The sequence below is a fragment of the Clarias gariepinus genome, chromosome 16 (assembly GCF_024256425.1).
Source record: "Clarias gariepinus isolate MV-2021 ecotype Netherlands chromosome 16, CGAR_prim_01v2, whole genome shotgun sequence".
NCBI lineage: Eukaryota > Metazoa > Chordata > Actinopteri > Siluriformes > Clariidae > Clarias > Clarias gariepinus.
In genome coordinates this window covers 18403346-18429875 of record NC_071115.1, presented here as the reverse complement: position 1 = coordinate 18429875, position 26530 = coordinate 18403346, and the positions used below count along the sequence as shown (strand labels likewise).

At 37.5% G+C, this 26530-nt stretch overlaps 1 protein-coding gene across 1 annotated transcript in view; it reads left to right on the top strand.

Moving 5' to 3' along the window:
- Window positions 1-298: 298 nt before the first annotated feature.
- Window positions 299-26530, top strand: part of LOC128544797 (SEC14-like protein 1) — a 30238-nt gene continuing 4006 nt past the window's right edge. The window contains exons 1-14 of the mRNA XM_053515067.1: window positions 299-380; window positions 4784-4933; window positions 6351-6482; window positions 6882-7010; window positions 7671-7872; window positions 8032-8141; window positions 11497-11686; window positions 12066-12154; window positions 12249-12319; window positions 12399-12570; window positions 14914-15048; window positions 15509-15643; window positions 15829-16074; window positions 20908-21053. Of these exons, the coding sequence (XP_053371042.1) occupies window positions 318-380; window positions 4784-4933; window positions 6351-6482; window positions 6882-7010; window positions 7671-7872; window positions 8032-8141; window positions 11497-11686; window positions 12066-12154; window positions 12249-12319; window positions 12399-12570; window positions 14914-15048; window positions 15509-15643; window positions 15829-16074; window positions 20908-21053 (1970 nt within the window). The 5' untranslated portion in view covers window positions 299-317. The remainder of the gene's footprint in view (window positions 381-4783; window positions 4934-6350; window positions 6483-6881; window positions 7011-7670; window positions 7873-8031; window positions 8142-11496; window positions 11687-12065; window positions 12155-12248; window positions 12320-12398; window positions 12571-14913; window positions 15049-15508; window positions 15644-15828; window positions 16075-20907; window positions 21054-26530) is intronic.

The window sequence follows — 26530 nt, the reverse complement described above, 5'->3', positions numbered from 1 at the left end:
TGTGCTATCAAGGGATGTCCAAATAAAATGATAAGTTAAAAAATATGAAATAAATAAAATTTTATAAATCATTATAATTTAAATTATTAACTGATGATTAATTAATTGTAACTATAACACATTCTTCTAAACTACATTTAAAAATACTTCCAGCTTTCACATTTTTTTTCTTTTGAAAGCCATTGTTACAAAATGGCGAGTCATATGACATGGCTCAGCTGACTTACACAACACCTGCAGATCAGCTGGGAGGTATATATTCCTAACTGCATCCTGTTAGTGCCTCAGTAGGGTTCACCACTGGAGAAGCCTCAGCCATGGTGCAGAAATATCAGTCACCGGTGCGGGTCTACAAGTATCCCTTTGAACTTATAATGGCAGTAAGTGTGGTTTTGTGTGGTTATTTATGCATTTATGAGTATGAAGTGTTTATATAGATTTAGGTAGCAGTATAAGTTAGAAGAAAGGGCTATTGAAACTGAAAATGCTATGTATTGTTTTGTTTTAATAGTTCATGTTGCTTGGTTAAAGTTCTTTTTAATTCACCCGTTTATAATAAGTTTCTTCTTACTGTTTAAAAATGCTTTAGAAAACAAAAGGAAATAAGCCAGATGCAGTCCCATCAGCTTTTATGGCTTTTATGGTCATGTATTGGGCAAATAACTGGATTGGTTCCAGTCATAGTGAATATTTAACCCCAGCACCTCTAACTTCTTCCATGCGAGACGCGTTTGAACTCTGCTCTGGGTTCAGCGTAGAGCTGGGTAAAATGCATATGGAACATTTTTTTGCTTTGTTTTTGATTACAGAATATGTAAACCTTTAAAATTTTATCCAAGGTTATTAGACTCTCAGCAAACATTGAGAAATAGAATGATTAGACATTTGCTCATGATGAGACTTGTGATGTGATATATGGAAATATTACACGTACATGGTAATCTTATCATTAGCTGGTGGCCTTTTTTAGTGTTTGTACACAATTCCCAAAGTAAGAATATGTCTTTTAAAGCTTTATTATTTCATTTTATTACAACCCAGCACTTTGTGTGTGTATTTGTGTGTAAACACATTATTGCATTTCTGTTCAAAGTTAATGAGTTTTGATAGAAGATATTAGATATTATGTCTTCTATTCAGTGCCAATGTTAAAAGGCAATATTTATAATAAGAGATCGGATTCCACAAATAACTTAGAATAACTAAGTAGAGAACATGGAAACATGATATTTTGACTTTTTTTTAATGGTTCATGAATATAGACTTTTACCACCTAAATAATAAGATTATCTCCCCACCAAACTGGGTATTTGGAGATTAATATGCAGCTCTGCCTTTAAAGTAAGACATTTTGTACAGTAAGTCGACCTCATCCTCACTAAGTCTAAGATGGCTCAAAGTTCCTTCATATCACCCTTTCACCCTACTTTGGTTTTGGTTAATGTTCTACAGTTTCTGTCTGTATCAGTAAAATGATTAAAACATGTAAAGTACCATGTAAACATTTAAACTTCAGCTGGCTCAGTAAAGCTTTTTGTTTTGCTAGAAATATAGGTAAGTTGTTCTGGGCAATAAAATTACGTGTGTGGATGATATATTTTTTTGATGACATTGAAACGCTTTAACCATTCAAAATTAATAAACAAATGTAGTCAGCATACATCTAACAAGTGTGCTTGACTGTGCAAATAAGCCAGCTATTGCGAGTGATTCTTGTGTGCACTCTTTACAATGTCTGCATAATTTTTTGCAGACTCATTTGTTTTTTAGTCATTAAGACTGCATTTTTAAAAAGTCCAGAGCTTGCACTAACTGTGATGCCTGAGGTGTCAAACTGCTTTTTGGTAATGGGTCATATTTACCCTTTGTCTAGTGTGAAATGGGCCAGATCAAAACAAGTCACTTTGTAGATCAATAACACATAAACAACTCCGCTTAAATGTCTTCATTACTCACCATCGACCAGCTTGCATTTATCTTAATATACAGCTGAGAGTTGTGGGGCATACTCAAGGACAACAGAGGCAACTTGATGGTGCTGGGACATGATCCTTATCAGTAGCTACCCCTGCCAAATTGTCATCAGCATCCAAGAAGTGTGCATGACAGTGCAAATAAGCCAGCTTTAGAAATAGATATGATTGTGTGTGTGTATCTACATGTTCTTGACAAGCAATGACGAACTGGAATCTTTTACTCCAGAATATCAAATGTGCCAAAGTTGCAATAAGCAAATCTCCGCACTAAGCCATTTTATGTAGCTGAAATCAGGCACTCTTTACACTGTCTGCATTATTTAAACACTTTTGACATCTCAATTAAAATGAGTTGTCGGAATAGTCCTGTGATGGATTGGCAGGCTGTCCAGGGTGTACCCCACGTCATGCCGAAAGTCACCAGGAATATGCTCACTGGGGACATGTAACAGGATAAGCTAAATAAGGTGTCAACATATGGAAACACGGTGTCCCTGTGATCAATGTAATCAAAAAGTACATTACATTATAATTAGCAATTTCTGGGAAAAAATATATAGTATTGCTCACAAAAAAAATACATTTCTTAGAAAGTCATAAGGTCTTTGGGACACCAGCTGGTGGACTGTGACAATACGATTTCGAGCTTGTACATTTGATTGTTCTCTTCTCACCACACTGCACAGCTGGCTTTTTCACAGCATATCTCAAACAACTGACTTCTTTCTCAGTGTGCTGTCTCTATTTATTGGTACTTAACATGGTTATGTAATAATCTTTGTTATTCTATTTGCATATATTGCAAATATATTTTAAATTGTATAGACTACAGTGACATAAAATTTTAAACACTTAAAGAAATGTTTCTCATTGTTTGAGGGTTTGTTGTCCATCTTGGCTGTGACTGTCAGGTGACGACTTGAAAATAAGCTTCCAAAATATATTTGGAAGCACTGTTCGGTGCAATTAAGTCAGAACACTGCATCACTACACCTTAAATCAAACTGTGTCTCAAGGGGCAGCAATTTTCACAGCACTCTTTATAAATTCTTTTCAGAGTGCTTGAGTCACGAGTCAGCTGAGCTTTGCATATAGGGAAATTTATATGTTTACACTTCTAAACCAATCCATGCAGCCCTCAAGACAGTTGATTTTTGTTGTCCTGCACTTCAGAAAAGCACTGAGGTAGCTAATTACTACTCTGCAGCTTTGATGGGAAATGAATATAATAAAAATGTAGACTAGCTGGGAGGCGATGGGGATTGGCTTTTGTGTATAAACGAATGAATGTTTTAAGAAGCAGACATTACCAGCCATACCTTCACTCAAACTATAAGTCTTCGGGTGACAGACTCTGGTGTTCTGGTGTGGCCGTCATTCAGTACTCATGAGATATTCCATTCAAAAATTAATTCTTATTCCTTCCAAAGTGCAATAGTCTACAGATCTACAGTGAATAGTCTGTTTCTTATAAAAATCCTTATAACATGTTGTTCTGACTGCAGTGCCTGCCATATATATAGTGTCATGGGGGCCTGAAGTCTATCCCAGGAGACTCAAGGCAGGGTACACCCTGGATGGGATGCCAATCCATTGCAGGGAATACACACTCAAATGCACATTCTTACACTTGCCACTGACCAGCTTTTATTTAACTTAATATACATCTCAGGAGCTGAGAGTTGTGGGGCTGTTCACTATATTGAATGACTCTATAAATGTAGAAAATATTCCTTAACGAATAAAAAAATTAATAATGGAATGACGGCAATTGCTGTGGTATAATAGGAATAAAACAGTTTTGGTATTGCTGTATCTCCTGTACAGGGTGGCTGTGTCAAGCCTCATGACACCACAAATAAGTAACTTATTAACTTTGTGTTGAAAGCATTGGAAAGAGTAAACATGATGGCCTGCATAAAACTGCTTTTACTTTTTTGAGTGGAGAACTGTCTAAAAATAACAATGAAGTAAAGATAAAGCAACAATAACAAAATAAAATTAAGATTGTATTATGCATTTACTATCTTGTCCATTTACTATGTATCAACTCTATCTATACCTAATGTTCATAATATTGCCTCCAATAATGGCACATCTGTAAAAGACAGACAAAGGAATTGAAAAAGTTAAAATCTCAAAATGTCTTTCTTATAACCTGCAGTCTGACCTGTCAGAAAGTTAAGAAGAGTTACAGTTTGGAAGATGAAAAGTGTGCTCAGCTGCCTCAAAATTGCCTTAACTGTAGCTGTCACCTTGGCCTTTTGTTGTTGCAAACTGTGAACTGCAACAGCTAAAGTATTTTGTCAAGTAGGACAGAGGCCATTAGGATCAGACAAAAAAAACTTTTTAAATTATTGTGTATGTCTCATACATCTGCCATATACTGTACAAGTATACTGCTTACAAAGTTTAATGAAAGACAGGCATGAAAGAGTCTGCTGTTTAATGAAAGACTCAAATATTTACAGAGATAATAGAATAAACTATAATAGATAATAAATGTATAATGGATAAGCCTTATTTCTATAAACTGTTAAGGTAGTTATTATAAATAAACGTGCAGTCTGACCTGTCAGAAAGGTCAGACTGCATTTTTTTTTTAAAGATTTATGCTGTTTTTACATATTTTATAGTTTAATGTTAATTCTGATAATAATGCAAAACAGGCAAATAAGTAAATAAACATAAGCAAAGATCTCGACGTAAGGTTAAGCATTCTTTGATTGACTGGGCTTTGTTTTTGTTCAACTTGGTGTTTTTCTATGATTTTATTTATTTATTTAAATTCATATGACATTTCACAGGCCTATGAAAGAAGATTCCCAACCTGCCCCCTCATCCCCATTTTTGTGCATAGTGTCATCATCAGTGAAAGCCAAAGTGAGGATGGAGCAACTCATATAATTGAGCGCAGGTGTACTCTTGATGTGGACGCCCCTCGATTGTTGAAAAGGGTAATTCTGTTCCAAAAATCACAGCTACCACAAATTTCTACGAGAAAATTCATATCAAGCCAAGATAGCCAAATTTACAGGGGCAGATCTTTAATTTACAATTTTACTTATATTTTAAATATTCTATTTATACAATAAAACAAATCTTTATTAAACGTTTTTCGACTACCATGAACTGTTTTTATTACATTGACTGTGAAAAATTATTTACAGTTAAACAGTTTTTTTTAAAGAATTGTCAGGATTATGCAGAGGAAAGTCCAGGCTTTGCTTTATTAAGCAAAATGAATTACAACAGCAAGAACAGGAACTTGACTATAAACAGAAAAAAATAACTTTTACAATGATCCGTGTTATCAAGAAAGAGAAATGTTAACACAACAGACAACAGTAACTGAAAAACACACAAACTGAAATAAGCCACTGATGATCTTTGGCTTTGGCAAGGTACAGTACTAGCTGAAAAGGACATGGGCTTGTGGCCAGTAAGGCCTACTCTTCAGTCTCTGTTGGGAACATGTCCAAAGAGGCTCTTCAGCCCCTGGTAGGAGCGAAGCTGGTCCCCAGCCTAGGAGCCTGGCTATGAAGGTCTCTGCATCAGGGTCTGGCAGGGGGATTGCCTGGTTGGGAGCTGAGATGTGGAGTTTGTCATGTTGAAACTTTGTGGCTTCTTGGTTATACAGTAGCATCGGTTAAGCAAATATATAGTTTTGATGGAAAGTTTTCAGACCCTTTTAAGTTTTCGACATTTAATTGTTTTTAAACAATGCTGTTGAAAACCTGTTCGCATCAGCACCATAAGGACAGTAAGAAGAAGAAAAAGGAGTGACTTCTATCTGGGCAGTCTGATCGGTGAATTGCTGCAGTGATGGTTGTCCTTTTGTAAGGTTCTCCTATCTTCACAAGGGAACTCAAAATGTCATTTATAGTGACCCTTGGGCTCTTGGTTAACTGTCTGACCAAGGTGTTTTGTTCCTGTATACTTGTTTGATCTGGGATGACTGTTGCTTGTTTCAAATCTTTTTGATTTGAGAATGAAGGCGCATACTGTACTATGCTCTTGGATGCTTTCAGTGCTTTGTTCATGTTTTTGTATCCTTCCCGAGATCTGTATCTTGACAAAATCCTGTCTCCCAGGTTTTCATAAACAGGTGCCTGGTTTTCCTAGTTATATCCATAATTCAATTAGGCAAGGTGGGGTCTAATCAAGGGCATGAGTCTTTAAGGGCATATAGAAGTGCTTAATCCTTCACAAGGCTTTTTATTCTTTACTGATGGTTTACTGATTGTGTGTTACACTGGATAAGTTCACTCAATTTTTTTTATTTTTGTACTTTACAGTGAATTTTGTCCCACAAAGCTATATTGAATTCAAAATCTATCAGCACAGTTACATATGAATACTTTATACCTACAGATAGCAGGGGTGGATTATCTGTATTTCGTGCAGAAGAACACACTGGATCGTCAAAGGAGGAGTCTGCATATAGAGACTTATAATGAGTCCTTTTCCACCAGGGTAATCGTCAAGGAGCACTGCAGCTACACGGTCAGAAACGCACACTTGAAATCAAATTAATTATGATGTTTTAAAACAATTTACAGTACAGTTTTGTTAATCTAAAGTTTGAAAAAAGTTTCAAATTCACTTATGTGATGGTCAGATAGTCTAGCACTGCTAACTCATCTTGGGTGTCTGAGTATGAGCTTAAATTACCTTCCTGAGTTAGAATTTATTGACTTGTAGTAGGCCTTGTATTTGCTTTACTAAGACACATGATGTGCCACTAAACTGTACAAACATCCCTTTCAGATCTTCAGACACTCTGCTGCTATACTCTGAATACCAATCTAGCTCTGTGATATTATAAGTTGCCTACATACAGTATGTGGTTAAAATACATCATGAAGTTTACACCATCTGTCCATGGACAAAATCTCTTCACAGGTACACCCAGAAAATGAAGACTGGACATGTTTTGAGCAGTCAGCCAGTATGGATATTAAGTCTTTCTTTGGATTTGAGAGTACAGCAGAGAAGATTGCTATGCGGCAGTATGCTTCTAGTATTAAAAAGGTGTGTGTGTGTGTGTGTGTGTGTGTGTGTGTGTGCTCACAGTGTATCGTGCTGGGAAACAACAAGAACAACAAGAATCAGTATACCTGACAGCTTTTTCAATTTTTTAAATAAGGGCCCAGTCTTTTAAATAATAATAAAAGAATAAGTTAAAACAGCCTTTTTTAAAACAGGCTTTTCTCCCCTTTTTGTTGCTTCGTTTTTTAGCAAACCTAATCTTAAATTTAGGTGTAGGCATAATTACATAAATTAATATCTCAATGGCAGCCTCACAAGGACAGTAAGAATTTCTGTGTGTAATATGTAATGCTCAAAAAGTTAAGAGAACATTTAATCCTGGTTTTACTTAAATGTCTCATATATAGGCATTGCTTTTTTTTTTTTTTTTTTAAAGTATTTTTTATAAAGAATAAAACAGTGCTTCTACATTCTCCTGTGCTAGTCATGATTGACACAAATCATTGGTTGGAATTTAATTGATGTATTGGCTTGTCATTTTCTCAGCCATGGCATTTACAGAGCAATTCCACAAACTCAAATACTGTGCTGTAAGCCATCCTTTCTGGTACAGACAAGAGTAAAAATGTCTTTTTGATAGTGTGTGTTTTTAATTTTGCTGCATCCATGTGTCTTTTTGCAATGGATACCCTTTTTCTGCAGGGCAAAGAGATAATTGAATATTACCTCAGAGAACTAGAGACAGAGGGTATAACCCATATACCTCGCTGGAGTCCTTCTTCCAATACAGCATCACTGCAACAAACTGTCAAGGCAACTGCCATTCCCACAACTTGCTGCAGTAAAGAAAATCATGAAAAAGTCGACAGTAACCTTCTAGAGACCTTGTCTTCTTCTGTGGAAGGTAGACTAAAAGTGCATTCCATATTTTTACGTTACATTTAACAAATTAACATAACAATAACAAACTCTAAATGAGTAAAACTTTAACAGCTCCCAAAAAGTGCAAAAATGGATAGTGTCTTTAAAATACATGTTTGGCTTTGTATTGTGACTGCTACAGATAAGTTAGATGCAGATTACATAAGACACTATCTAGGTGAGCTGAGCCCGCTGAATGAAAGTTGCTTTATTCGTCTACGCCAGTGGCTGAAGGAAACTCACAAAGGAAAGGTAAGGAAAGATTACATTTATAATCTCACAACTTGAAGCTGCTTAATTGTACGGAACATGTACGGAACTTGTAATCATTAAGTATAATAAATGCCCACACAAAGTGAAATAATTATATCTTAATATGTTTCCAGAGCTCCTGAAATATATTTGCCTACAGTATGTACTGTATGACATGTTAATTCAATCAAACAATTTGACATAAACAAGCATGGGTGGTTAAGGTGGTCCAGGTTTGATTCCTGACTCGGGTCGGTGCACATAAGTTAGTGCATGTTGGGCTTGTTACTCCGGTTTTCTCCTACAGTCCAATGCCCATAGTGTGTGAATGAGCATGTGAGAGTCTCCTGAGAGGCTTCAGGATCCCCAGTTACTGTTACTGATATACAGGATAAAGGAGTAGGCAATAAGTGAGAGCGTAAGTAAACAAACATGGCAACACTTAGTTTACATCCCAAAATTTAAAAAGGTTTTTAGCTCCCAACAACTGCTTTAATATGTGTATTTGTCACTAAGCAGCAGCAAAGATATGCCATTCAGGTGGTGGTAATTGCAGGTCCGGTCACACAACTATACCTCTGAACTTTTTACCATTTTTGACATACCGCTGACTACATTGCCCCTTACTGTTTACATGCATATTGCATAAGCCATGCACATATGGGTGTGGTACTGTAACATGGCCAGGCTACATACCAAACAAAATTTTGAATTTGTGATGCAGGCATGTTAAAAGCAAGTATATTATACGCTGCAGTTTCTCCAGAAATTTTATGTAGTTTCTTATTATTAGCAGTATGGTTATTGTTATTTTTAAACTTTACTGATTAATGTGGGTCATACAAGTGCCATTTACAACAATTTTCAGAATTTTGTACTATAACAACTGGTCACAATTTATCTAGGAATTTTATCTAGTTAGTAAGGGCACCTTTAGGGCACCCCTACTATTATTATTGTATTTTTGGTAATGCAAAAATGCACGACTTTGGTAAAAAAGGCTGCACAGATGGAGGGACAGGCTGTGAAATGTCTGCTTGAACACTTACGTTATTACTTTTCCAAGGGATGCGACAAACAACTTTCCCAAAATTCACATTTGGGACTGTGCGGCCATGTGTACAAAACCAAATAAGGTATACACCCCCATAAATCTTACAGTATAGAGAAACGTTTGGTTGGGTCCCCTGAATACGCTAGAAATAAAATATCAGTTTTCCCCCCATTCCTACTCTTTCTTCTTTTTTTGGTCAGATTTGGAAACAAGAAATGACTAATTGAATTGCTCAAAAAAAAAAACTGTACTGCAAGTCATATACAGCATTTACAGTCCCAAAAATTGGGTAAAAATCTATTATAAAAACAAAAAAATTAACCCCTTCAAATCTGGCCTAAACAACTTACACTTTACACTTTGTAATAGGGAGTTACAATGTGGCCAAAAGGTGCATTTGAAAACCCAAGTTAGTCCGAATTAATCAGAAGCTCAGGGTAAGAGTTTTAAAGGAGATACAGACATCTGGTCTGAAGCAATAAAAGGGTATCTGGAAAAATCATTGGGCTAATTCCCTATAAAAGTAATAGGTCTGTAAGTATTAGCTTTGTCGCCAAATCCGCCCATTCCTATGACCTGAATTAATCGCAGAAAATGTTACATATACAGGAGAAGAAGAAGAAAAAATAATTGCATCTACAGTACTGTAGGCATTTCTTTGAGAAATTGCAAAATAGGGGCACAATAGGGTATCTCTTAACCTGGCCAAAACTTTTGTTTGTTTTTAGCTCATGTGGATATAAGTCTGTATACTAAGTGTCATATATCACAAAGATATAATTCTGTATACTAAGTGTGATTCAGGATATATATATGGATATATATATATATATATAGTTTGTTGCAATTCTTAATTTGAGTTTGCGTGAAGCTGTTTGCAAGTCTTGTCTTGCATTTGCGATACTTGTTTGTGTGAAGCTGAGCTCAATTTGACACCAAGTGTACCTCTCCCTTAGTCTTACACATGCTCCTCCCACATACATATGTATTATAGCCTACATAACTAACACACACACACACACACACACACACACACACACACACACACACACACACAAACTTTCTCTCGCACTGGCACTCTTCTAACACAATTTAATTCTCACTCATACTAAGTCTCTTACTCATGCACACAGGCCCACAATTTTCTGTCTCCTGCTTACATTGTGATTTAAATGATAATTCCTGTACTCCACATTCAAGCTCAAAAATTCATCCATTCAACCATGATAGTTTTGAATTTGGTGGTCAAGCCCTGTGTGAAAATTATTCATCATGCCCCCATAACCAATATTTCCTGAAATGTGGCTGTACCATAGATGGAATAACCTGAACATCCAGTACATTTAGGAACTTAACTGACCCCATGCCACATAACACTGCTGAGCCTAGACCTGAGTCAGGGAAGCAATCCTGGATTATATGTAATCTGGTAACCTCGTAATTTGGACAACATCTGGGTAATAGTAAATCTGTCATGATGTGTATGAACATGTAATCTCTTTTTTGGTTATTTAAAGTTTATGGGCATGGTTTAGGCAAGGTAATGCCTGTTATAAAAACTTAAAACAGTAAGTACTGAAGAAGAGAATTGAGAACAGAAGATGGTTTAAAGTGGTGAGGCTAGGCCAATGTTGGTCTATCTATAATTGTTTCTGTGTCATAGTTGGACCAAATGTAAAACTAAGTCATGGGTCTGTACTGAGCCAGTTCTGACGTAAATTCATATCAGACATACAGGACGTAACTTTCCCACTTTTGGCCCATTATGCAAAAATAAGCAAGACCAAATTTGCTTACCAGATTTGTTATAGATGTTAAGAAAGGTTTGGGACACATCAAAGGTCTCGGACACACAAAACAGTGATTTTGCTGCTGTGCCTGATATGCAGATTGTAATACAATAAAAGGTTGAACTAGTCTAGATCTGGCCCAAATTCACCCTTGCCCCTCAAAACATTTGGTATGAAACCCTCTCTTGATCCCTCTTCAAACACTAGAGCTTACTGGTTCAGGTGCCAGCCTTTGGTTGATTTCACACCCACCAGTGCAATTCTCTTAAGATGGCCCTGTGAAAATCCTTTTGTCTTGCAACAACTATTATGCCTCAAAAACATTTGGATTGAATCTCTAAATTAATTACTAAAAACAACTCCATTGTCTTTCCTTATTTAGTTGGATGGTCACTTTCATATTAGCAGTCGACATACAGTAAGAGCTGAAGAAGGCAAAGTCTATAGGTTATCGTTGTATTTAATGTGGATTTAGATTTATATAATTTTTACTCATGTTCATCTGTCACAGCTTCCCAAAGACCAACATGTGTTACGCTTCCTGCGCTCCCGGGACTTTAACCTAGAGAAAGCCAGGGAGGCATTATGCCATACACTCACCTGGAGGAAGCAGCACCAGATGGACTTCTTATTGGATACTTGGACATGCCCACAGCTGTTGCATGACTACTACACAGGGGGATGGCATCATCATGACAAAGGCATGAAGGCTTAAAACCCCTTTTGCATGATGTGCTGAGGGTCATTTACTAAGCATTTGTTATCCATAATTTCCACCCAAAGAGAGAGTATGGCTAATGACTCTCTACATAATGATGTGATGTTGAAACTATTGTTAAACTACATGTTGAAGTGTTTTTATGCATACAGCATATTATGATAGTGGAAATTACCAGCTTAAACCAGTAATAAATAAATTGCCACATAATTATTTGCAATTAACTCCCACACAAATTTTGCAATTAGGTAAAAGCATACAGTAGCTCACACGGTGATTGAAAGTAGAAGTCTAAGAAACCTATTTATGGAAAGCTGATTTTGTCCAGAATAAAGAATAATAAGTGTTGGTATGTTATATAGATGGTCGACCTCTCTACATCTTACGGCTAGGACAAATGGATACCAAAGGACTTGTGCGGGCTTTAGGGGAGGAATCTCTTCTACGACATGTGAGCAGCACTATTTCAAATGTACAGTATATTTGCCATGAAAAAAAGTGCACCCATACTCACTTATCATCTCTTATTGTTGTTTCTTTATCAGGTGCTGTCCATTAATGAGGAAGGCCTCAAGATTTGTGAGGAGAACACAGTCATGTTTGGTAGACCCATTAGGTAGGTTTGGTTCATGTCCATTGGCTATATAGTTCTCCACTATGCTTATTATCCTTAATGTATTTACTGTAATGTGTAGTTGCTGGACCTGTCTGGTGGATCTGGAAGGGTTAAATATGAGGCATTTGTGGAGGCCAGGAATTAAAGCTTTACTGAGGATTATAGAGGTGGTGGAGGCCAACTACCCTGAGACACTAGGACGGTTACTTATACTGAGAGCTCCCCGTATCTTTCCCGTGCTCTGGACACTGGTAAAAACACAAGCATGCTCTATACATAAATATTATTTGTCAAATTTCAGTCAACTGCAACATTTTCAGCTTAAAGACACTACACACTGTATGCAGTAGGGCTTGAAAATCTGACTCTGCTAACAAACCTTATATGAATGTTTTTATGTAATCAGTTATGTAATCATGAATACAAGTATACCTAATTATCTTTAGCTTTAAAAAAGTACTGTATACCATAATTCTCTCAAGGATATAAGCACATTAAAGTGTTATTTAACAGCAGTGAGAAAGAGAATAGTAGCCTAAGCTTAGAGAACTGTATTAACTGTTGGGATAGCAGGGGTTGTTTTACAGAGAAACTAAAATGTAACACTCTGTGTTGGAGGTATATACAGTACACCTATCAGACACTGGGATGCTCTGGCCCCTTAGTGTGTGGTTCTGTAGGGCCTCTGGAGGTGTGATGTGGTGTCTGGTACCTGCATGTTGGCACCGGATCCCTTGGGTGATGTGGGTTGCGGGGTGGGGCTTCCATGACTTGTTTGTCCAAAGCATCCAATGGGTGCCTTATCAGGATCTGGGAAATTTTGTGGCCAGGATTACGGCCTTAGGCTCTTTGTCTATTGGGCCGTGTGTGATGGGCTCTCTATGAACAAGTAAATGACTAGCATTTACATTTTCAGTGATTTTTGCTGCATTGGCTTTTGTGTTGGTTTGCACCGGACGGACTGGCCTTTGCTACGACGGGTGATGCATTGGGTGCACATGATCCTACCAGCAGTTCGCTGATGTATAGTTGATGATCAGTGTTGTTAAGGTCACCTGTCAGTAGTCATAATGTTATGACTTATTAGTGTGGTATACTGTATATTTTTTAAAATCCAAAAATGATAAATCAACCTGAATTAAAAACAAAAGTAGAATACTGCTTTCCAGCTCCATGAAGCCACCAACATGGTCCTGAGCTTGAATTACAGTTTGTGAGGAGTTTCATGCACTTGTAATTTATTTGGATTTCCTTTGTGTTCTTTGGTTTTCTCCCACAGAATGGCTATGAGAAAAATGTACTGATATTCCATCTAGGGTAATATCCCACCTAGTGTCCTTACTTAGGCTGACTGGGATAAAGCATTTCCTAAAGATGTATGAATTGGTTTTTAAATGGCTACCTAAAAAACTGATTAATAAATGTATTATTATCCACACTCTGGCTGTAGAATTTATTTAAATTAACTTTTAGAAAGGAAAAATACTTCTTTTCTGACATAATGTCCTTGCTTTTCAATATACATCTGACAACAAGCTTTCTTATTCCCTCATTTAAAAAATGTTTTAAGGCGAGCTGGGCACCATGAATGCATAGGGCTGCTTACACAGGACCAAATAGGTGAAAGTCTGATAGAGTAGGATTATGACTATAAAGGGGATGTTTTAACATTTCAAAACAATTTTTGTAGGTTTGACAGTGTGGGCAGAAGTGTGCTGATGTGTACTATTGTGCAAGATCACAACACCCTTGGATAGACCTTAATCTGAAGTTTAGGCTTCAGTGCTTCAATATGCATCTTACTGTAATAAGCATTTTTGATTGTTAAACCTTTTTTTTCTGATAATATTCCAATACCGGCCCATGAGAATCCCAGAAAACTACAGTATAAGCCTAAAGTTTCCAAATAATTGGTGACTTTTGAGCTTTTTCTTGGTCAGCAATTTAGGATGTTTCCTTTCCATACTCTTGTAGATATAAATCCATGTCTTGTCACTAGTAATAATTCACTTTCACCTTTCTTAGAGTAGGAACTTTTGTTTACAGATATCCAAATGCTTTAGATAAAACTCCTTCATGAATTGTTTCAGCACCAGGGATACCCTTAGACCGCAAAAAATTAATCATTGTATGCTTCTCTTCTTTTGTACAAATCACTAGTGGGGCATCCATTTTTGCTCACACTGCAGTTACAAATAAACTCATGAAACACATTCACACCTGCACAGCAGTGACTGGGGAGACAGTAGCCTTAATGTAAATAAGGCCCACTATGATCAGATGTTTTTTTTAGTATGTTTTTTTTTTTTTACACAAAAACACAGTGTTGAGAGCGGGAGAATTCACTTTTGATCTTGACTGTAGGCTTATACTGATTATAGTATTTTTCAAGATTATTTTCTAAGATTATACAACATATTGTATATACCTATGGACACGAAATGCTATCACACATTGATCCACCAGGACTAAAATGTCATGTGTTAAATTAGGTTTTTAAGGTGTTATTACATTCTCAATAGCCATGGTTAATTAAATGTCATGTTTGTGTTTAAAAGCCTTCTGCATTATTGACGTTATACTTCTTCCTTTAGATCAGCCCATTCATTGATGAGAACACTCGCAAGAAATTCCTCATCTATGCTGGTAATGACTACCAGGGTTCAGGAGGCTTGGTCGATTACATCGACAAAGAGTTCATCCCTGACTTTCTTGGAGGAGATTGTCCGGTGAGTCCAGTGGCCAGTTGGTTGCAATGAATATTAGGCATTATGGAATTATCACTGGAAGTATTATGCTTATTTTCAAAGGTGGTAGCAATAATTCTATGTAGCCATAATTATTTTTCCTCTGCTTTAATCTTCATATCTAATTTCCTCTTAGGTCATTTTAGTGCACATTACTCAGTCAATAATTAGATGTCAAATTTGCATTTCTAAATTAATCAGGTGCACCTGATTATGGGTTACCAAAATCAGCCTTCATATACATTTTTATACTGTCTTATGTAAGATATCATGAACATAATGTCTTTATAAAATAATGACTCTCACTTTAGCTTGAGCTGAAATTTGTGAGTTCATATATAATAAGCATGTCTGAAATAAGCATTTCTGAAATGAAATGCAAAAAAAGTCTAATTGGTGAATGAGTATAAATGAGTAAGGTGTGTCTCTGCTTCATTTGCAGTGTGAGGTCCCGGAGGGTGGCCTGGTTCCCAAATCACTGTATCGCACAGCAGAGGAGCTGGAAAATGAGGAGATCAAGCTCTGGACAGAAACAATTTATAAAACTGCAAGTGTGTTAAAGGGAGCTCCACATGAGGTATTTTAGAGCTCTTGACGCAGTTCATATAGCAACCTAAGCTCCAGGTCTTGCCACAAAGTATAGAAAAATGTTATGGGGGATGGTGCCATCTTCTGGTACTCAAAGAACAATACATTACTAGAAGTAAAAACTTTTTTTGTCCTACATCTTCATATTTTGTGTCCCAACTTTTCCATTGTCAGGTGGTGATTGAAATCACAGAAGCATCCTCAGTTATTACATGGGACTTTGACGTGTGTAAAGGTGATGTTGTTTTCAAGATCTATCACTCAAAAAAAGCTCCACAATGTCAGAAGAGAGATACTCTTGGCAGTCTGACTGCTCCTGGAGGAAACAATGTGCAAATGATTGAGAAGACATGGGTGCTGGGGAAGGACTACAGTTTGGTGGAAACTGCTCTAACTTGTAGAGAGGGCGAGAGCATACAGGTATTATAAAAGTTTGTAGTATGGGCACTGCACACTGGAAAGTAGACATTCAGAATGTTTTCATAAGTATTTCTTACCTACTACTACTACTAGCTTTAAAATATATATTTTAATATACAGTGAAACCTCGGATTGCGAGTAATGTGGTTTGCGAGTGTTCCGCAAGACGAACAAAGATTTGTAATAAATTTTGACTTGGAAAACAAACAAGTCTTGGTTTACCATCCATTGGCGTATCATGTATCACGCATGCACTCCTTGTTTTGATGCCAAGGCATCACATAATCACAATTGAGCCAACATTTTTTCTCTCTCTTGCGCTGCGGAATTGTGGGTAATCGTCTCCCCTGCTGGGTCTTAGTGCATGTCTCTTACTGGTATAATCAAGATCTGTACACACGTGTACTGTTTACTATATCACTGTGACCACGTGTGTGTGCATAAAACATTTTATTTTGTGTCTGAATGCATGTGTGTTCAGTGCGTGTGTAAAGCAAAAGCAAGTCTCAATAGAAAGGTCAAAGATCCATTTTTTTTCTCTGTAACAGCCTGCTTTTTGTGTCTGTGTGCATGCGCGTCATTGGACACTGTGTCCCACACACACACACAGGCAGACCCCTCCTACTTTCTCCTTCAAAGACGCACACAGATACACACACACTATTTCTCTCTGCTTTACACAAAAAACACTAATCTGTCGTGATTCTTTTCAAAGGTAAAGTAAAGGTTAACTTGTTTTATCTTCACTTTCCAGCAGTAAATCCGTTAATGTGTTGCTTAATCGAGTGTCATTAGAGAGATTTCTTGTTTATTTTTCCAATAAAACATTGTTTCCATTGTGTGTGCGCGTGTGTATGTGAAAAGAGTGGAGGAAGGGTAACTGTGTAAGACGAGAAGGGGCAGAGGGGAGCTTACTTTAGATTCACACACAAACATACACAGTGCCTGCACGCACAAATGGAAACACTTATCTGTCGGGATTTATTTTTACTTTTTTTAAAGGTAACGTGCAGGTTAATTTGTTTTATTTTTACTTTATATTTTGTGTTAATTATTTTTATGTATTTATTTTTTGGGGCTGTGGAACGAATAATTTGAGTTTCCATTATTTCTTATGTGAACATTCGATTTGGTTTACGAGTGTTTTACAATACAAAACCAACAAATCCAGAACGAATTATGCTCATAATACAAGGTTCCACTCTATATGCATTTTACTGTCAGAAACATTTAGTTGTGCTGTCCATTTTAGTACTAACATAGCAGGAATTTCTGATTGTCATAACAATGGGGCAATGTTCACTTTCAAACAGACATTGAGACACCATTGTTATTAGTAGCACTGTTTTTGCTATGTTTGGGGGTCCATAATGTTCTTTGCTGTAATATTTTTTTTAAGAACATTTTATACTGACATAATAATATAAATAAATAAATAATATAAATTGACAAATAATACTATAACACTCAAGAGGCATGCATGTGCTTTGCATACAATAGACATGAGATATACATGCCGTTGTGTACATCCCATTTTTCCAGTAGGTATTAATTAATCTGAAATGAAATTGACATAAGGGAGCACAGATCTATATGTGTTTGGTGTTGAGGTTCTATTCACAATAAGAACATTATTTTGAGGTCATTCATTTAACGTGACCCTAAATTTTTTTACCTAATATTTTAACAAAATTGCAGCAATGAGATGATTATATTGTTTAAACTGATTACAAATGTGTGATAAGTCAATTTTTGTTCTGCCAGTGGAATAAAATGCCAGTGTATTGCTAGAAATTTGTGTGGCCATGCTAGCGCAGTTGTTCCATATGCACCTTTTCTGTGATTGCTGCCATAGCCATGCAGTTTTGAACACCATTGTTAGAGCCATTCGGCCATCCAATCATCATAGATGACACTGGTGACTTGCCTCCATTTCAACCAACCATGAGAAATGAATACCCATAATCTTGCAGTGCAAGCAAAAGAAGAACCATTGGTTCAGTTGTGATCATGTGACGGCCAGCAGACAAAGTGCATGCATGTGACTCATATAGCAAGCCCTTGCTTGTTATTAAGTTTTAAAATTTTGCTAGTCTTGCCAAGTTACTCGCAATCCAAGTTACCATTAGTTTTTCTTTTTGTTCTTGTTCTCAAAAAGGCACTAAAATTAGATGGGAGAACAAAGTTGCTAAATGCAACGTTAACGTTCAGAATAAATGTTCACGGTAAAGTTTTAACCAATTAGAAAACACATAAAACTTCACCATAAGCACATAAAACATTCAACAATTGCTTTTATTTAAAGCTTCTTAGACGTGAGGCAGAACTAAATAAAAGCATTAAGATGTTAAAGGATCTGATACTGACAAAAGTACTGCAACAATGATTTTCCATGGAATTGCAAAAAAGAACTGTATACTTAGTTGCAATTGTAGGAAGAACAGATAGAAATGCTTGAGCAAAAGTACCATATTACCAGAAAATTATTTGTTATTAGTTAAAGTCAGCTTTTCCAATACTACTTGAGTAAAAGTCTTAAAACACCTGATATTTACTGTACTTACAGTGCATCCGGGAAGTATTTACAGCGCATCACTTTTTCCACATTTTGTCATCTCACAGCCTTATTCTAAAATGGATTAAATTATTTTTTTCCTTCTACACAAAACACCCCATAATAACAACATAAAAGAAGTTAACTTTACATTTTTGCAAGTTTAATAAAAATAAAAAAAAGGAGAAAGCATATGTACATAAGTATTTACAGCCTTTGCCATGAAGCTCAAAATTGAGCTCAGGCGCATCCTGTTTCACCTGATCATCCTTAAGATGTTTCTGCAGCTTAATTGAAGTCCACCTGTAATAAATTCAGTTGATTGGACATGATTTGGAAAGGCACACACCTGTCTATATAAGGTCCCACAGTTGACAGTTCATGTCAGAGCACAAACCAAGCATGAAGTCAAAGGAATTGTCTGTAGACCTCCGAGACAGGATTGTCTTGAGGCACAAATCTAGGGAAGGTTACAGAAAAATGTCTGCTGCTTTGAAGGTCCCAATGAGCACAGTGGCCTCCATCATCCATAATTGGAAGAAGAGCTGGGGGACAACCATCTCTGCAGCAATCCACCAATCAGACCCATATGGTAGAGTGGCCAGAAAGTCTCATCAGACCTAAGAATTTTGTTTCTTATGGTCTGAGAGTCCTTCAGGGGCCTTCAAGTAAACTTTTTTCATGTTGTTATTAAGGGGTGTTGTGTGTAGAATTCTGAGGAAAAAAATAATTTAATCAATTTTGGAATAAAGCTGTGACATAACAAAATGTGGAAAAAGTAAATACTTTCCAGATGCACTGTAAGTGTTGAAAGTAAAAGTAAATAAAAATTAACATTTAGAATTTGGATTATAAAAATTTATTGTGGCTTTTTTTTTTTTTTTTACAATAGTAAGGCATAATATACTCAGCAAAAAAAAAAAACGCCCTCTGACTTCCCTTTTTTTTTACTTTCAGTAAACTTAATGTGTAAATATTTGTATGAACACTAAAAGAGCCAACACCATAAGACATAAACTAAAAATGTTTCACAATGTGTCCCTGAATGAAGGGAGGCTCAAAATCAAAAGTACCAGTCAGTATCTGGTGTGGCCACCAGCTGCTTGAAGTACTGCAGTGCATCTCCTCCTCATGGACTGCCTATTGCGGACAGTCTGAGCACTGATGGAGGGATTGTGTGTTCCTGGTGTGACTCGGGCAGTTGTTGTGGCCATCCTGTACCTGTCACGCAGGTGTGATATTCGGATGTACCGATCCTGTGCCGGTGTTGTTACACGTGGGCTTTCACTGCGAAAATGATGAGCTGTTCTTCCTGTCTCCCTGTAGCGCTGTCTTAGGCGTCTCACAGGGCGGACATGGCAATTTATTGCCCCAGCCACATCAGCAGTCCTCATGCCTCCCTGCAGCATGCCTAATGCACATTCACGCAGATGTGCAGGAACCCTGGGTATCTTTCTTTGGGTGTTTTTCACAGTCGGTAGACAAGTCTCTTTAGTGTCCTGCGTTTTTAGAACTGTGATTTTAAATGCCTACTTTCTGTAAGCTGTTAAGGTCTTAACGACCATTACACAGGTGCATGTTAATTAATTGATTATGGTTAATTGAACATGCATGGAAAACATTGTTTAAACCCTTTACCTGTACAATAAAGATCTGTAAAGTTATTTGGATTTTTACAACATTATTGTTAAAATACACAGTCCTGAAAAAGGGACGTTTCTTTTTTTGCTGAGTATATATCAGGGTTCCCAAAATTACTTTATTATCATAGTTTGATAAATAAATAATAAATCAGTGGTGTAGTACCCACCTGCATGATGGCTAACCAGCAACGTTAGTTGTCACACGATGGCCTGGCCATCATGTTAGTTAAATATCTGAAAAGGGTTTTGATACTAACTAACTCAACAACTAACTAATTTAAGTAATGTTAAATAGCACTGTGACCACATGGGCCTGATGCGCTTGGTGATTGGCAATAGACAGACATTATGTCACCAACTCAAAATGGTGCAGTAACAAGTGATGATGATTATGATAAATATACTGGTGTAAGATTACACATTTTATTTAGAAACTGTAGTGTAGTAAAAGTAGGCAGAATTAAATAACAAAGTACGTAAAAATTCTATTCAAGTAACATTGTGTTTGTACTTTATTATATTATTACACTGAAACCATAAAAAAAAATTGTCTAGATTTTGCAAGTCAATGCTTTATTAAAATACCTTTATCTACATTCTTTAATATACATTGTCTCTGTGTCCCTTTTCATGTAGGGCTCTCATGTAACACGTTGGCCTGGTTACTACATACTTCAGTGGCAGTTCCCCAGCTCAGCATCTAGCTTATCCTCACTTCAAGTCTCACCGCAAAAGTGTAGGGTGATGTACTACACTGAAGTTCTGCACTCTGATGACTTCAGGTTTGCTCCACATGTTAACACATAATCAACACATGAGGTTCATGTTTAAAAAGTAAATTAAATTAAATAGCAGGAGACAATTTTGGTTGACAGTATTAACTTAGCAATGTTATGTACATTAGGTAGTTTTTGAAAGTTAAAATAACTTTGATGAAATGACATTGGGCCAACATTAACTACATGATGTTGGGACTTCGCTGAATGCAAACATACTTTTGCAAACAGGACATTATTATCTAATAATAGCATTTCTTACATATTCCACCTGAAACACATAATTTAACGCATCATACTGCTGGTAGTTTTCTTTTCTTTTTGCAACTAGGCTGATGCCCTTAATGAGAATTAAAATCCAGTTTCAACAGTAAGGCATACTGCTTCTGATACTAGTAACCACATCAACTGCTTTTTCAAAGAAGAAGAGCCAAAAATTAACTTATTTAAGTAAGAAAGAGAAAAACTAAACAATAGCATATTTAACAAATCATTAAATTACGAAGGAACTGATAAGAAAAAATGGAAATCTATTCTGTAAAAATAGAAGTTCCAAGATAGGGCATGGTAACAGAATACCACAGGCCACTCCAGATTGAAAATTGTGCTAATTTGCATACTAATCTGGACATTGGAACAATCAGCTTTTATGTCTATTAGCTCCAGACATTGTAACATTCCATTGTTAAAGGAATAACAAAATAATCTGCAAGAAGCTATGTGATCTTAGCTTGCTCTGAAGACCAGGTCTCCCAGCCCTTTCCATTACCTGATGCCAGTGGCTCGGGGAGGAAAGTTGACATTGCAAGTGGATAAAACACCTAATGCTAATACGTAGAGCTGATCTTTACCTTCATGGGACCCTAAGCCAAATCTGGCTAAGGGTTTCTCCTACCTCACCTATTAGCCATGTATACCATTTGACCTATACACTGTATATGGTGTTAATTCAACTTGGAATTGAAATAATGGTGTAATTAATAAACAAAATCCAATAAAATGTATTTCAACAGTCAATGTTATTTCATTGCTTGCTATCTGCATTGACTGTCTTGTTTTCAAATCCATATTTTGCTTAGACTCCTCCCCACAATGCTTGTGTAAGGGTCCTCCACTAGAGGTCACTGTTTTTATTTTGTAGTTTTTGTTGGCCGACTCAGTTTCCCAGCAGGCACCTCGGTCAGGTGAGGCAGTGCACACCTGAACCGAGGTAGCCATTAATCTATAAATAGCTGTTTAGACTGGGAAACTGGGTCGAGCATTTTTGGTAACCCCACTGTCATTTGTGTGGGCATTTTGTTCTGTTCTGTTTTGTTATTTGTTTAGTTTCTACTTTGAGTTTAGTTGTGTTGACTTGGGCTCTCCTATTGGCAATGTTTCTGTGTATGTTTTGTGTGTCTGTTAGTGGAGCTGATTCAGTCCTGTCCTTCTGTGTTCTTGTGTTTAGCTAGAGCAGGTAAGTAGGTAGGTGTGTGTTTGGCTAGGAGCGTGTTTAGCTAAGATCTATGTTGTGTTACAGTAACTAGCATGCTTCTAGCCATAGCCCCTATGTGTCTCTAGCTGTCCTGTGTTTCCTCTCCCCCTAGTTGCCCAGTGTGCCTAGCCTTTGATGTGTCCTCAGCCTAGCCTTTGATGTGTCCTCAGCCTAGCCTTTGATGGGTCCCCTAGCCTAGCCTTTGATGGGTCCCCTAGCCTAGCCTTTGATGGGTCCCCTAGCCTAGCCTTTGATGGGTCCCCTAGCCTAGCCTTTGATGGGTCCCCTAGCCTAGCCTTTGATGGGTCCCCTAGCCTAGCCTTTGATGGGTCCCCTAGCCTAGCCTTTGATGGGTCCCCTAGCCTAGCCACTGGGTATCCCTTGTCTGTGTTTCTGTGCCCCTATTCCCTAGTGTGTTTAAGCTATTAGGTAAGGATGGCTTAGTGCATGTTGGGGCTAAAGACATGCTTAGCTAGGTGTATGTGTAGCTGACTGCCATGGTTAAGCTTAGCTTAACCATGTTTAGCTAAAAGCCATGCCTAGCTGATTGCCATGTCTTTAGCCCTCGTCCTGTCCCTCTCTTGGTCTCTCGTCTCTAGTGTCTCCCGTTCTCTCTAGTGTCTCCCGTTCTCCCTAGTGTCTCCCGTTCTCCCTAGTGTCTCCCGTTCTCCCTAGTGTCTCCCGTTCTCCCTAGTGTCTCCCGTTCTCCCTAGTGTCTCCCGTTCTCCCTAGTGTCTAGTTTCAGCTCCACGCCTCGTTTATGTCCTGTTATGTGTTTGTCCCCCTGCCTGTGTCTCGCCACAGGACGTGTTTTGTGTCTCCTCCTGCCTGTGTCTCGCCACAGGACGTGTTTTGTGTCTCCTCCTGCCTGTGTCTCGCCACAGGACGTGTTTTGTGTCTCCTCCTGCCTGTGTCTCGCCACAGGACGTGTTTTGTGTCTCCTCCTGCCTGTGTCTCGCCACAGGACGTGTTTTGTGTCTCCTCCTGTCTGTGTCTCGCCACAGGACGTGTTTTGTGTCTCCTCCTGCCTGTGTCTCGCCACAGGACGTGTTTTGTGTCTCCTCCTGCCTGTGTCTCGCCACAGGACGTGTTTTGTGTCTCCTCCTGCCTGTGTCTCGCCACAGGACGTGTTTTGTGTCTCCTCCTGCCTGTGTCTAGGCAAGTTCTTTTTATGTACATGCATATGAATGCCCATGCACTAGCTATGCTTATATCTTAAAGTTAGCTGAAGTTTATAAATAAGTCACAGAAGACAGCCCTGGAAGAGGCTGGCAAGCAGGCTAGACACAGACCAAGAGAGCACTAACAAGACAGACTGGTTTAAGATGATCTGGAAGCTAGCGCTTGATCTTCAACCTACTTTTATTTGTTGACATCAAACTTGAAGGGGAGAGTGTACAAGCTGACTGATAGCTTCTCCCACAGTTCACTCTCTTGGTTTCTGTGCGTGTCTATAAAAATAGTTCCACTTCAACCTCTCATTATGTTAATTATATATCTGAACTAAAGTGGTGTGAGCAATATATTTTACAGCTTAAGGGGTAAATAACTGCAAAGGGTTATTTTAGGGTTTAATAGTCCTTGGTTATAGAACTTTAAATTAAACTTTTAATACTGTCTTATTTGGGACATATCAATGCAAGAACCAATTAGGACGAAAAATATTTAAGTAATGTACTGTGTGTGTGTACCTTCATGTATAAAAGTTTGTGCCTCCTTTCTTTAGTTCTATGTTTGTGTAAAAACATAATAAAAAGCACCTGATCTTAGCAGGTCTTTGAGTTAGACAAATACAACTTCAGGTGAACAACAGCATAAACATTTTTCCACTGTGATAAATGAAGCATAAATGAAGTCAATCATTTTAATCACTATGACTGCAATTGTGTTCTCACATTCAGTAACCTGAGTTAACCCAGGAACCTGGGTTACTGATCAGAAGATCACCTAGCACCAGTCACTGTTGATTCCTTGACCCCTTAATTTTGGCTGACCCTGTGTTCTGACTTCAGCTTTCTAATTTCTAATTGGTATATGCGTACAAATCTTTTCTCTGTGCTTTATGGTATAGGCCACAATTATTATACAGTGGAACCTTGAATTACGAGCACAATTCATTCTAGAAACGTGCTCGTATTTTAAAACACTCGTAAATCAAAGCGAATTTCCCCATAAGAAATGATAAAAATTCAAATGATTTGTTTCACAGCTCAAAAAAATAAATACATAAAAATAATTAATACAAAATATAAATGTACAAATTAACAAATTAAGCTTTAAAAAAGTAAAAAATAAATCTTGACAGATAAATGTGTGTGAAGCTAAAGTAAGAGGAGAAGAGGAATCAGTCTCCCCTTTTTTTGTTTACACAGTAACACTTTCTCACCTCTTATTTAAGTTTTACACGCACACACATTAACGGAAAGACTGTTTTATCAGAAAAATTAGCAAGGAACATCGCCACCAACTCTGGCATAAGCGTACACTAATTAAATTACTTTTGTAAAGTAAAAAAAAAAAATTTACCTGCACGTTACCTTTAAAAAGATTAGCGAAGGGGCACGGTGTCAAATTACGCTCGCGAACGCACACAACGACATGCTGACTTGGGCCAGGTTTTTGAAAGCTTCTTATTGCTAAGTAGTTCTTAAGTTGTACCTTAACCTCTCTCTTAACGTTATGGCGCATTTAACGAAACGTTTGTACGCTAAGTATCTCTTAGGTAAGTCACAAGTTCGTCTTACTTACTTACTCTTGGGCTAGTTTCAGCTCAAGACACTAGTCGCCGCCACTGTGCAGCAGTCTTTATAAATCAGCGGTGTATGCAAGCACATTATGGCACGTTATCAAAGTCGTATTAATGATGGAATATACTGTAGGAATGTTTAAGAATTGATTTTATTCGATATCAGAACTAATAGACTGACTTTTAATTAGCCTATTTCAAAATGTGGCTAATGCATTAAAATTGGCAATCACTTTTTAATATTAAACAGGTGGCAAACAATCTGGCAGAGATATAACGTGTCGTGCTAAACCAAAGACTGTGGGGCCGTGTGGTTCATGTAAATTTTTTCTATAGGCAAAATTTCAGCCCTTTTCATATTTTGCCTGAGGTGGCTATTTAAAAAAAAGTTTTGCTTTTCAAGGCAACAGATTAAGAAGCTTCTTGACCGTATCAGACCTGTGCTTGCCAGGCGTGGTACTTATGCTCCATGTCCCGATGGCCAGCTGCTTGTTGCTTTTTGTTTAAAATATGTTCCATTGATCATTAGCTATCATTCATGACTGGATGGACTTTTCTTTTGACACATTTTGTTTATTAATGAAATTTGATTTAGTTAATGAGAAAATAAACTTGGGATTTTCAAACCCCACATTTATTGATTTTTCTAAATGATTGTAGTGCTTTATACCCCTATCTCACCTATGCAGTTTTGCATGGTGGCCATAAGTAGGGTGCATCATGATTCACCGCAGGTTTTTGCGCTGTGATCACGTGGTTACGTGTTTAAACATGTTTAATGTTTTTGCTGGTCCTCGCAGAAGCTTGCGGACCATGCAGAACTTTGCAGAAGGTTAGTGGAACATTGCCGCGCAATCGCGGCAGCTTACATTGCCTAACACTGCATCTCACGGTGGTATTAGGCACCACCGCCTCGAGAGACCGGCAGATGTTCCGCCTAGATCTGCAAGGTCTGCAAGCTTCCGCATGTTAAACCATTTTTTTTGCGTGGTAAGATGGAAACGTAATCATGGCACCAAAACTCGTGCTGAATCATGATAAACCGTACTTACAGCCACCGCACGAAACCGCTAGGTGAGATAAGGATATTAAACCTCTACTCTGTCATCTCATTATACTTATTCCATAAGTGCCCTATACTGTACAACCCTAACAAAATGCTTCACATTGTTTCTAAAGCTGGCGAATAGTATTATGTCACGTTGCCAGCTTGAACTGCCGTCATTTCTCCCTTTTTTTCCAACGCTGTCATGTCCTCTTGCT